The following is a 12,538-nucleotide window of genomic DNA, read 5'->3' as shown; positions in this document are numbered from 1 at the left end:
TCCCCTTCGTGCTTACAAAACCTTCGCCTTTCTCTTCCAACTACTTCTATGTGGTGCATCCCCTGTTGTTGTTACAGGAGAGGTAGTGGCAGGCTGCTCTTGTTCATGCCCTGACTGCTTTGGGCCTACACCCACTGGGTTTTGGAGCCCATGAGGGCCCCTCCAAAGACTGCTCCACCTGCACCTGTGCAGGGGCAGTCCCGGCCACCTGAAGATGAGGTAGCATTGCGGGTACTGGTTGAGAGGGGGGCAACGGGTGAGACGTGGGAGTGCTTTGAGTTGAGTCCCCACTTCCATGTCCCCTTTCGCCATCATCCCTCCCCTGGGCCAGGCCCACATCACTCCTACCACTCTGCTGGACAATAGTTTGGAGGACATGTGTGATGCCTTGTAAGGCCAGTACTAGCGTATCTGTCTGCCTGTTTAAGGCGACAGAATGTTGTTCACCCTGAGTCCGAACAGCCGTTGTCAGAGCCTGAATGGATTCATTTTGAGCTGTGCTTGAAGCTCAATCGAGGCTAGCCTTCTCTCCATCGCAGACATTCCTGCACTTACCTGTGACAGTATCTGAGAGAGCTCCTCATGTCCCTGTGACGCTATCTCAGAGATTCCCTCACGTACCTGTGCTCCCATTCCACTCCTGCAGCAGTTGGACTCCCCCATCTTCTGTGCTATTGTGGAGAATGCGCATGGCGCCTGTTCCGGCACCTTGCAAATGTGCTGCTGTCCCTCGATCATTCTCCTTTTAACGGATGGCCCCCAGAGTTCTGCATCTGCATCCAGCTGAGCTGAGCCTGGAGAGGAGTGCTCCCACCAAAACGGACTCTCCGCAGCTGCCCCTGCCACCAGTGTCTGCTCGTGCTCACGTGTGTGGTAACTCACTAGGTGCCAACCCAACTAACTGAGGACTAGGACCCACTGAGGTGTGAGTATCTGCGCTGGTGGATGGCTCGCTAGGATGTGACAGTGCACTCTCAGAGGCTGGCAGGTCCTTTGAGGAATGGCCCTCTGCCGTCACAGCAGTCACTGAAGGTCTTGTAAGAGAACAGGAGGCAATATTAAGCATCATCACAGATGTGTCATGTTGCAATGAGCATACTGAGGTGCTGAAGATAGCAAGGCATGTTAACATCAATTCATATTGTGTGTGCTGAATGTTAAAGTTATGTTTGTGAGTTGCCAGTCTCGGCGTCCCCGACAGACAGGCACTCGAGGGTTCGGCTGAGCTCCAGAGCCTCCTGCTCTGCGTCAGTAAATATAACAATTTGTTGCGGCCCCCCCCCCTCAGGTCCTCACACTCTTCCGTGCATTTTGCGCTCTCTTCTAGAAGGGGAGAAAGAACAGACGTGTGAGTGAGTAATGGTGAAGTGGCCATATGATGAATGCATTGGTTTGGGTGAGGCTGACCGTGAAAGAGATGCATCAGAGGGTGAGTATGAGACAGAAACATCAAATTGGATGAGGAGTGGGGTGAGTGGTAGTGGTGGGGTGACTAATGGGGAGGTGAGGAAGTGCCGGTAAGTTGAGGATGAGACTTAGATGGGTTTGAGGAGTGATGTGATAGAGTAGCGTTGGCGGTGCAGAATGAGTTGGGGGGTGAGGGAGGTGATGTGGAAGACAGAATGTAGGAGAATCAATAAGTGTACTCACTTTGGTTCACCTAGTTAGGTCATTGAAGCGCTTCCTGCACTGGATCCAGGTCCGACTCAGTATCCAGGAGGCCGGTGTCCAAAGGCTGTCAGTGCCCTGGGAGGGGCCAGGTCCGGGGAGGTGTCAGTGTCCATGGGTGGTCAGCTTCCAAGGGAGGGACAGTGCACGGGTGTGTCTGTGTCTGGATGGGATCCGTGTCCAGATGGGTTCAGTGCCTGGGTGAGAGGAACAGTGTCGGGGGTCAGTTCCAGGACGGGGGATCAGTGTCCGTTGGTGTCAGTGTCCGGGGTGTATCAGTGTTCGGAGGGGTTCAGTGCCCAGGGGAAATCAGTATCCGGAGCAGTTCAGTGCCCGGGGGGGAATCAGATTCTGGAGGGGTTCAGTGCCCGGGGAGGTCAGCTTCTGGGGGGGTCAGTGTCCGGTGGGGGGACCAGCGTCCGGAGGGGTCAGTATCCGGTGGGGGGGCGGATGGGAGTCTGTGGGGAGGTATCAGTGCCTGTGAACTTTAAAGAAGTTTTTTAAATTATGAAGGGTTTCGATGGGGTGAATGGGGAAATAATATTTCCTCTGGGAGGTCAGTGATGAGGAGTCATCAATTTAAAACTGTTACAGCGAGTGAGGAGAGATGTTAGGAGAAATGTACTGATGCAGTAGGTGGTTGGAACATGGAATGCTTTTCCACAGGGAGTAGTTGAGGTAGACAGCATTGCATCTTTTAAAGGAAAAAGTGGATAAATAATTCAAGCGGAGGAAGATACAGAGGCAAGTGGAGGGAAATGGACAGTGGGATTAGTTTGGGATAGCCCTAGCAAAGGGCACAATGGCTTCCTTCTAATCTGTAAACTTCTAGGTCTTAATAGGATGGAAGCAGGCTCCTCTCATCCTCTCCTGCTCCATCTTCCTCGTCCCCCTCCTTTCCCTTTACCCCATCCAGGGATTAACCTTTGAATCTGGATATAATTTAACACTGCTAGGGCAGTGAGATATACCCTACTACTACCTACCTTTCACTATCCAATCTCCAGTTTATCAAAATAATTTTTTGTGACAAAATTGAAATCCAGCTGTCTTTTATATGTTAATTCAGGGACCTGTTTTATAATATGACAAAGGTGACTAGTTTCTTTACCATTCCTTTGCTATTGTGGTTGCCTAATTATCAATTCCGACAAAGTTCAGGGCTGTTTCTCTTAAAATGGAATCATTTCTATTTATGGTAACACTGAAGCGTTGCAACTCAGTTAAGTAAGATTTTCTACGGTTTTCTATAGGTTTGGGTACTTTTGAGAGCTTAGGTATGTTTAAATAACATACATAGTTGCATTTCATTGAAAAGAGCTCATCTGCATCAACTCTTTGCACCCTTTACTGTAACCACCATAAGCCACTTAATTGCCTAGGTCACATGGCTAATTTGTACTGCTGTTTATTTAATTTGCTCCTGGGATGTGGGCTCAAATGGCATGTTTGAATAATTTCAACTAATGTTCAGTTGGATGACTATTGTCACCACCTCTAATTGACAATACGGTTACTTCTGTGAACCTGAATAAAGTTTCTTCTGACAAGGTCTGACAATAGGGCCTAAACATATTGATGTACTTTTAAAAAAGTATTCTGTATATGAACATAAGTGGAAATTTGAAAATGATCTGATTAATTTTATTGTGGAGGAAAATCTAAAGACATGAATTATTATTACATTTTATAATTTGGCCATTTTCAGTAAATTATACATTTTTTAAATGCAATATCTGAAAATATTTTGTGGATTTAATTTAAATTTATAATTTCTTTCTGATCATTTCTACATAGAAATTTATGGACAATAATCCCAGTCTGTATGAACTCCGAACAGAAATCGAGCGCTATGCTGCTTTTCAACAAGAGATTGAGGAACTTAGCTCTACCATTACAGTAGATTTTATTGAACTGAACACAGGTAGGAACTAAAGCAGCTTTACGCATTAAATAAGATTTTTCATCATTCCTTCAACATGCACATAAAAATTAGCATTGTCTCATCCACGGGTGGAGGGCGGAAAAAAAATAAAATCATCTGGGCCACAGTCCCTCACTTTGCTGTGTAACTGCCTCTTTCTGAGACAGGCTTTCAGTTCTCTCTCATCTGTTTTCAGGAGTAAATCTGGGTCAGTTGTTTCCCACAATAAAGATAAATTTTATGGTTGTTTCCTAATTTCTAATTGCTAGTTTAGCAATCTTGAGTAGAGGCCAAGTCTTATTGTCTTTTGATTTTCTCCCTCTTCCTTTCCTTCCCTCCCCCAAGTTTTTCTGTTGTAATTTGGATACGAATGAGTATATTTTTCATGGTATAAATAGTTACACAAAAAAAAATTCCAAGATTTGTTTTGATACAAAAGTAACGTAATTCTGGCATAGAGGACTAGTATTTGGGGCAAAAGTTAGATTTACACTGAGTCTAAAAGCACATGTTAAATTCCAGTAGAATTAGCAGCTGGTAGAAGGTGCACTTGTCCCAAACGGCTGAATGTATGCAAATAACAGTATAATGAGGGATAAAGCTGCTATCCCAGAAATTCCATCAGAATTGCACCTGACTTAAGCTTGTAGAAAGAAAAGGCAAGTTACCTGCATGACTGTAGATTAAGGGGCTACTTAATGTAAAATAAAAGGAATTATTACATAAGTGGCAAATGAAGCGTATTCCATCACACTCCTGACTTGTGCCTTTTTTAAAATTCATTCGTGGGATGTGGGCGTCGCTGGCAAGGCCGGCATTTATTGCCCATCCCTAATTGCCCTTGAGAAGGTGGTGGTGAGCTGCCTTCTTGAACCGCTGCAGTCCGTGTGGTGAAGGTTCTCCCACTGTGCTGTTAGGAAGGGAGTTCCAGGATTTTGACCCAGTGACGATGAAGGAAGGGCGATATATTTCCAAGTCGGGATGGTGTGTGACTTGGAGGGGAACGTGCAGGTGGTGTTGTTCTCATGTGCCTGCTGCTCTTGTCCTTCTAGGTGGTAGAGGTTGCAGGTTTGGGAGGTGCTATCGAAGAATCCTTGGCGAGTTGCTCCAGTGCATCTTGTGGATGGTACACACTGCAGCCATTGTGCGCCGGTAGTGAAGGGAGTGAATGTTTTGGGTGGTGGATGGGGTGCCAGTCAAGTGGGCTGCTTTGTCCTGGATGGTGTCGAGCTTCTTGAGTGTTGTTGGAGCTGCACTCATCCAGGCAAGTGGAGAGTATTCCATCACACTCCTGACTTGTGCCTTGTAGATGGTGGAAAGGCTTTGGGGAGTCAGGAGGTGAGTCACTCGCCGCAGAATACCCAGCCTCTGACCTGCTCTTGTAGCCACAGTATTTATATGGCTGGTCCAGTTAAGTTTCTGGTCAATGGTGACCCCCAAGATGTTGATGGTGGGGGATTCGGCGATGGTAATGCTGTTGAATGTCAAGGGGAGGTGGTTAGTAGGCCTAGTAGATGGTGGAAAGGCTTTGGGGAGTCAGGAGGTGAGTCACTCGGCGTAGAATACCTGGCCTCTGACCTGCTCTTGTAGCCACAGTATTTATGTGGCTGATCCAGTTAAGTTTCTGGTCAGTGGTAACCCCCAGGATGTTGATGGTGGGGGATTCAGTGATGTTAACGCTGTTAAATGTCAAGGGGAGGTGGTTAGACTGTCTCTTGTTGGAGATGGTCTTTGCCTGGCACTTGTGTAGCACGAATGTTACTTGCCACTTATCCGCCCAAGTCTGGATGTTGTCCAGGTCTTGCTGCATGCGGGCACGGACTGCTTCATTATCTGAGGGGTTGCAAATGGAACTGAACACTGTGCAACCTTCAGCGAACATCCCTACTTCTGACCTTATGATGGAGAGAAGGTCATTGATGAAGCAGCTGAAGATGGTTGGGCCAAGGACACTGCCCTGAGGAACTCCTGCAGCAATGTCCTGGGGCTGAGATGATTGGCCTCCAACAACCACTACCATCTTCCTTTGTGCTAGGTATGACTCCAGCCACTGGAGAGTTTTCCCTCGATTCCCATTGATTTCAATTTTACCGGGCTGACGATTTATCTACTTTCAAAGATGCTGAACCCTTTAATACTTTCTCTCTCACTATGTTTATCCCTTCCAATATTTCACACTCCTCCTTAACTCCAATGTCTGCATCGTCCCCCTCTTTTGTGAAGTCAGACGCAAATTCTTCATTTAGAACCATACCACATCTTCCGCCTCCACATATATGTGACCTCTTTGGTTTCTAATAGGCCCTACTCTTTCCTTAGTTATTCTTTTTTTTTATTCGTTCATGGAATGTGGGCGTCGCTGGCAAGGCTAGCATTTATTGCCCATGCCTAATCCCCATCTCTTGCTCTTTATGTGTTTATAAAACATCTTTGGATTTTCCTTGATTTTACTTGCCAGTATTTTTTCATGTCCTCCCTTTGCTTTCCTAATTTCCTTTTTAATTTCACCCCTGCACTTTCTATACTCCTCCAAGCTTTCTGCAGTATTGGGCTCTTGGTATCTGACATAAACTACCTTATTTGCCTTATCCGACCCTGTATGCTCCTTGACATCCAGGGGAAAGGTAGGTTGATTTTGTGTTTTAACTTCGTGCAATGGTTTTTGATTTAATTTATTTCATTTTTTTTGCCTGACCCTGCACAGGTGCGTCCGTGGGGAACTCGGAAGTCGGTGGGTTGGAGCATTTCTGCAATTTTCGCAGCCCCCCTGGCCGCAACACACCCGCAATTTATGTGTAAAATCGAACCCAAGATTTGGGAGTCTCACCTTTTTCTTTGTGGGATCATATTTGCTCTGAACCCTCACTATCGCCTCCTTGAATGTCTCCCACTCCTCTGACACCGATTTACCTTCAAGTAGCTGTTTCCAGTCCACTTTTGCTAAATCACATCTCAGCTTAGTAAAATTGGCCTTTTCCCAGTTGGAACTTTTACTCCTAGTTTATCGATGTCCTTTTCCATAACTACGCTAAATCGAGCTGAAGTATGATCACGACCAACAAAATACTCTCCAACTGATACCCCTTCCACCTGCCCAGCTTCATTCCCAAAAACTAAGTCCAGAACTGCCCCCTCTCTTCTTGGGCTTGCTACGTACAAGCCAAAAAAGTTCTCCTGAATGCATTTGAAGAATTCTGCGCCCTACATACCTTCTACACTGATTCTATCCCAGTTAATATTAGGGTAGTTGAAATCCCCTACTATTCAGAAATTTGCCTACGTATTTGCTCTTCTATCGCCCTCTGACTGTTTGGGGGTCGATAGTACACTCCCAGCAGTGTGATTGCTTCTTTTTTGTTTTTCAGTTCAACCCATATGGCCTCATTTGATGATCAACCCATATGGCCTCATTTGATGATCCTTCAAACATATCATCCCTCCTCATGGCTATAATTGTTTCTTTAGCCAATATTGCCACCTCCCCTCCTTTTTTATCCCCCTCTCTATCTCGTCTGGAAATCCTGTAACCAGGAATGTTGAGCTGCCATTCCTGCCCTTCTTTAAGCCATGTTTCAGTAATAGCTATGATATCATACTTCCACGTATCTATCTGTGCCCTCAGTTCATCTGCCTTATTCACTAGATTCCTTGCATTGAAATACATACAATTAAGCACTGCCAAACTCCTCTGTTGTCTATTTTCTATGATGTGGAGATGCCGGTGATGGACTGGGGTTGACAATTGTAAACAATTTTACAACACCAAGTTATAGTCCAACAATTTTATTTTTAATCCCACAAGCTTTCGGAGGCTTCCCCCTTCCTCAGGTGGTGTGGAAATGACATTTTCGAATCCTTCGCATTTTAAAATCACAGAACAATGCCTGGTGATTACTGCCCGTTGCCAAGGCAATCACAGTGAGCAGACAGAAAGGTGTCACCTAAAAAGGCCACCGAATATACAAACCCCCAAAAAAAAGAGAGAGATAAGGAAGACAGTCAATGACCCGTTATATTAAAAACAGATAACATTTGTTCGCTGGTGGGGTTACGTGTAGCGTGACATGAACCCAAGATCCCGGTTGAGGCCGTCCTCATGGGTGCGGAACTTGGCTATCAATTTCTGCTCGACGATTTTGCGTTGTCGTGTGTCTCAAAGGCCGCCTTGGAGTATGCTTACCCGAAGGTCGGTGGCTGAATGTCCATGACTGCTGAAGTGTTCCCCGACAGGGAGAGAACCCTCCTGTTTGGCGATTGTTGCGCGGTGTCCGTTCATCCGTTGTCACAGCGTCTGCATGGTCTCGCCAATGTACCATGCTCTGGGGCATCCTTTCCTGCAATGTATGAGGTAGACAACGTTGGCCGAGTCACAGGAGTATGAACCGTGCACCTGGTGGGTGGTGTCCTCTCGTGTGATGGTGGTATCTGTGTCGATGATCTGGCATGTCTTGCAGAGGTTACCGTGGCAGGATTGTGTGGTGTCGTGGACGCTGTTCTCCTGAAGGCTGGGTAATTTGCTGCGAACGATGGTTTGTTTGAGGTTGGGTGGCTGTTTAAAGGCGAGTAGTGGAGGTGTGGGGATGGCCATAGCGAGGTGTTCGTCATCATTGATGACATGTTGAAGGCTGCGGAGAACATGGCGTAGTTTCTCCGCTCCGGGGAAGTACTGGACGACGAAGGGTACTCTGTTGGTTGCGTCCCGTGTTAGTCTTCTGAGGAGGTCTACTCGATTTTTCGCTGTGGCCCGTCGGAACAGTTTCTTTCTTGGACACACGAATCTCCATCAAAGACGGGCACCTCAGCACCTCACTCTACCGCAAGCCCACGGACAATCTCACAATGCTCCACTTTTCCAGCTTCCACCCTAACCACGTCAAAGAGGCCATCCCCTATGGACAGGCCCTGCGAATACACAGGGTCTGCTCAGACGAGGAGGAACGCGATGGACACCTACAGACGCTGAAAGACGCCCTAGTAAGAACGGGATATGATGCTCGACTCATCGATCGACAGTTCCAACGGGCCACAGCGAAAAATCGCGTAGACCTCCTCAGAAGACTAACACGGGACGCAACCAACAGAGTACCCTTCGTCGTCCAGTACTTCCCCGGAGCGGAGAAACTACGCCATGTTCTCCGCAGCCTTCAACATGTCATCAATGATGACGAACACCTCGCTATGGCCATCCCCACACCTCCACTACTCGCCTTTAAACAGCCACCCAACCTCAAACAAACCATCGTTCGCAGCAAATTACCCAGCCTTCAGGAGAACAGCGTCCACGACACCACACAACCCTGCCACGGTAACCTCTGCAAGACATGCCAGATCATCGACACAGATACCACCATCACACGAGAGGACACCACCCACCAGGTGCACGGTTCATACTCCTGTGACTCGGCCAACGTTGTCTACCTCATACATTGCAGGAAAGGATGCCCCAGAGCATGGTACATTGGCGAGACCATGCAGACGCTGCGACAACGGATGAACGGACACCGCGCAACAATCGCCAAACAGGAGGGTTCTCTCCCTGTCGGGGAACACTTCAGCAGTCATGGACATTCAGCCACCAACCTTCGGGTAAGCATACTCCAAGGCGGCCTTCGAGACACACGACAACGCAAAATCGTCGAGCAGAAATTGATAGCCAAGTTCCGCACCCATGAGGACGGCCTCAACCGGGATCTTGGGTTCATGTCACGCTACACGTAACCCCACCAGCGAACAAATGTTATCTGTTTTTAATATAACGGGTCATTGACTGTCTTCCTTATCTCTCTCTCTTTTTTTGGGGGGTTTGTATATTCGGTGGCCTTTTTAGGTGACACCTTTCTGTCTGCTCACTGTGATTGCCTTGGCAACGGGCAGTAATCACCAGGCATTGTTCTGTGATTTTAAAATGCGAAGGATTCGAAAATGTCATTTCCACACCACCTGAGGAAGGGGGAAGCCTCCGAAAGCTTGTGGGATTAAAAATAAAATTGTTGGACTATAACTTGGTGTTGTAAAATTGTTTACAATTGTCTATTTTCTAGCCTTTGTTTCCCCTGCCTTCCAAACTCGCTTACTAACTTTCTGCCTTCCATTTCTAGCTCTGCTTTTCTCCCTTTTGAATCTACACTCAGGTTCCCATCCCCCTGCCAAGCTCGTTTAAACCCTCCCCAACAGCACTAGCAAACCTCCCCGTGATGATATTGGTCCTGGCCCTGTTGAGGTGCAACCTGTCTGGCTTGTACAGGTCACACCTCCCCCGGAACCGGTCCCAATGCCCCAGGAGTCTAAAGCCTTCCCTCCTGCACCATCTCTCCAGCCACACATTCATCTGTACTATCCTCCTATTTCTATACTCACTAGTGCGTGACACCGGGTGTAATCTGGAGATTAGTACCTTTGAGGTCCTGCTTATTAACCTCTTTCCTAGCTCCTAATTTCACCCCTGCACTTTCTATACTCCTCTAGGCTTTCTGCAGTATTGAGTTCTTGGTATCTGATGTAAGCTTCCCTTTTTTGCTGTATCCTACCCAGTATGCTCCTTGTTATCCGGGGTTTGTCTCTTGGTTTGTCAGCCTTCCTCACGGCTGTAATTGTTTCTTTAACCAATATTGCCACCTCCCCTCCTTTTTTATCCTTTAGGGGATTTCAACTACCCAAATATTAACTGGAATGCAAGCAGTGTAAAAAGTGTAGAGGGCGCAGAATTCTTAAATTGCATTCAGGAGAATATTTTTAGCCAGTATGTAGCAAACCCAACAAGAGTGGGGGCAGTTCTGGACTTAGTTTTAGGGAATGAAGCTGGGCAGGTGGAAGGAGTATCAACGGGAGAGCATTTTGCTGGTAGTGATAATTATTCAATTAGATTTAGTGTAATTATGGAAAAGGACAAAGATAGAACAGGAGTAAAAGTTCTGAATTGGGGAAAGTCCAATTTTACTAAGCTGAGAATTGATTTAGCAAAAGTGGACTGGAAACAGCTACTTGAAGGTAAATTAGTGTCAGCGCAGAGGGAGACATTCAAGGGAGAGATTTTGAGGGTTCAGAACAAACATGCCCCTACAAAGAAAAAGGGTGGGACTGACAAACCTTTGTTTCCTCTGCCTTCCAAACTCGCTTACTAATTTTTTCTCTTCCATTTTCAGTTCTGCTTTTCTCCCTTCTGAGTCTACACTCAGGTTTCCATCCCCCTGCCAAGCTAGCTTAAGCCCTCTCCAATAGCACTAGCAAACCTCCCCGCAAGAATATTGGTCCTGGCCCTGTTGAGGTGTAACGCGTCCGGCCTGTACAGGTCCCACGTCCCCCAGCACCGGTCCCAATGCCCCAGGAATCTAAAGCCCTTCCTCCTGCACCATCTATACAGCCATGCATTCATTTGTTCTATCCTCCTATTTCTATACTCACTAGCGCGTGGCGCTGGGAGTAATTCGGAGATTACTACCTTTGAGGTCTTGCTCATTATTTTCTTTCCTAGCTCCTTTGCCTGCAGGACCTCATCCCTCTTTCTACCTATGTCGTTGGTATCACTATGGACCAGGACCTCTGGCTGCTCACCCTCCCGCCTCAGAATGTTTTGCAACCGCTCAGTGACATCCTTGACCCTGGCACCAGCGAGGCAACATACCATCCTGGAATCTCGTCTGTGGCTGCAGAAACGCCTGTCTGTTCCCCTAACTATTGAATCCCCTGTCACTATTGCTGTCCTGACCTTCCTCCTCCCGCTCTGTACAGCTGAGCCACCCATGGTGCTGTGGACTTGGCTCTGGCTGTATTCTCCAGAGGAACCCTCTCCCTCACAGTGCTCAGAACTGAATACTGGTTAGAAAGCGAGATGCACTCAGGGGACTCCTGCACTACCTGCCCGGTCCTCCTTGTCTGGTGGTCACGCATTCCCTCTCTGCCTGCACTCTCTTAAGCTGAGGGGTGACCACCTCCTGAAATGTGCTATCCATGTGGCTCTCAGCCTTGCAGATACACTGCAGTGACACCAGCTGATGCTCAAGGTCCAAAACCCAGAGCTCGAGCTCCTCCAGTTGATGACACTTCCTGCACCTGTGGCCGTCCAGGACACGGGAAGGGTGCTGGATTTCCCACATGGCACAGGATATGCATTCGATGAGACCGAGATACCCTGCCATGCCTCTATTTATTAGACTACTAACTCAACTTTACAGAAATAAACTGAAGGGTTAAAAAAAAACACTCACCAATCAGCTCCAACAACACTCAAGAAGCTCGATACCATCCAGGACAAAGCAGCCCGCTTGTTTGGCACCCCATCCACCACCCTAAACATTCACTCCCTTCACCACCAGCGCACTGTGGCTGTAGTGTGTACCATCCACAGGATGCACTGCAGCAACTCACCATGGCTTCTTCGACAGCACCTCCCAAACCCATGACCTCTACCACCTAGAAGGACAAGGGCAGCAGGCACATGGGAACAACACCACCTGCACGTTCTCCTCCAAGTCACACACCATCTCGACTTGGAAATATATTGCCGTTCCTTCATCGTCGCTGCGTCAAAATCCTGGAACTCCCTTCCTAACAGCACTGTGGGGGAACCTTCACCACACGGACTGCAGCGGCTCAAGAAGGTGGCTCACCACCACCTTCTCAAGGGCATTTAGGGATGGGCAATAAATGCTGGCCTCGCCAGCGATGCCCACATCCCATGAATGAATAAAACAAAAGCTATTCCCCAATCAACTACTCACCAATCAGTTCCATCCCTTGTGCTGACGTCATTTAGCTGTTTTTTTCCTTTGTTTTTGTTTTATATACCTCTCGCCGCTGCTCTTTATCCCCGCTCTGGCCTTTCTGCTCTGACCTCTTTGCTCTCGCCGCTTCCCTCGTGCTGGTCTGGGGCCTCTCGCCGCCGCTGCTGCTCTTTATGCCGGCTCTGGCCTCTCTGCTCTCGCTGCTGCTCTCACGCTGGTTTGACAT

The 12,538-nt window shown here is 47.6% G+C and overlaps 1 protein-coding gene across 1 annotated transcript in view; it reads left to right on the top strand.

The window, feature by feature from the left end:
• LOC137322209 (dynein axonemal heavy chain 8-like) overlaps positions 1-12,538 on the top strand; it is a 1,675,662-nt gene that overhangs the window by 636,343 nt on the left and 1,026,781 nt on the right. Inside the window, exon 35 of the mRNA XM_067985325.1 lies at positions 3,466-3,592. Coding sequence (XP_067841426.1) covers positions 3,466-3,592 — 127 coding nt within the window. The remainder of the gene's footprint in view (positions 1-3,465; positions 3,593-12,538) is intronic.

The sequence above is a fragment of the Heptranchias perlo genome, chromosome 5, assembly GCF_035084215.1.
Source record: "Heptranchias perlo isolate sHepPer1 chromosome 5, sHepPer1.hap1, whole genome shotgun sequence".
Lineage (NCBI taxonomy): Eukaryota > Metazoa > Chordata > Chondrichthyes > Hexanchiformes > Hexanchidae > Heptranchias > Heptranchias perlo.
Note: the sequence above shows the minus strand (reverse complement) of the source record. Positions and strands in the feature narration are given on the sequence as shown.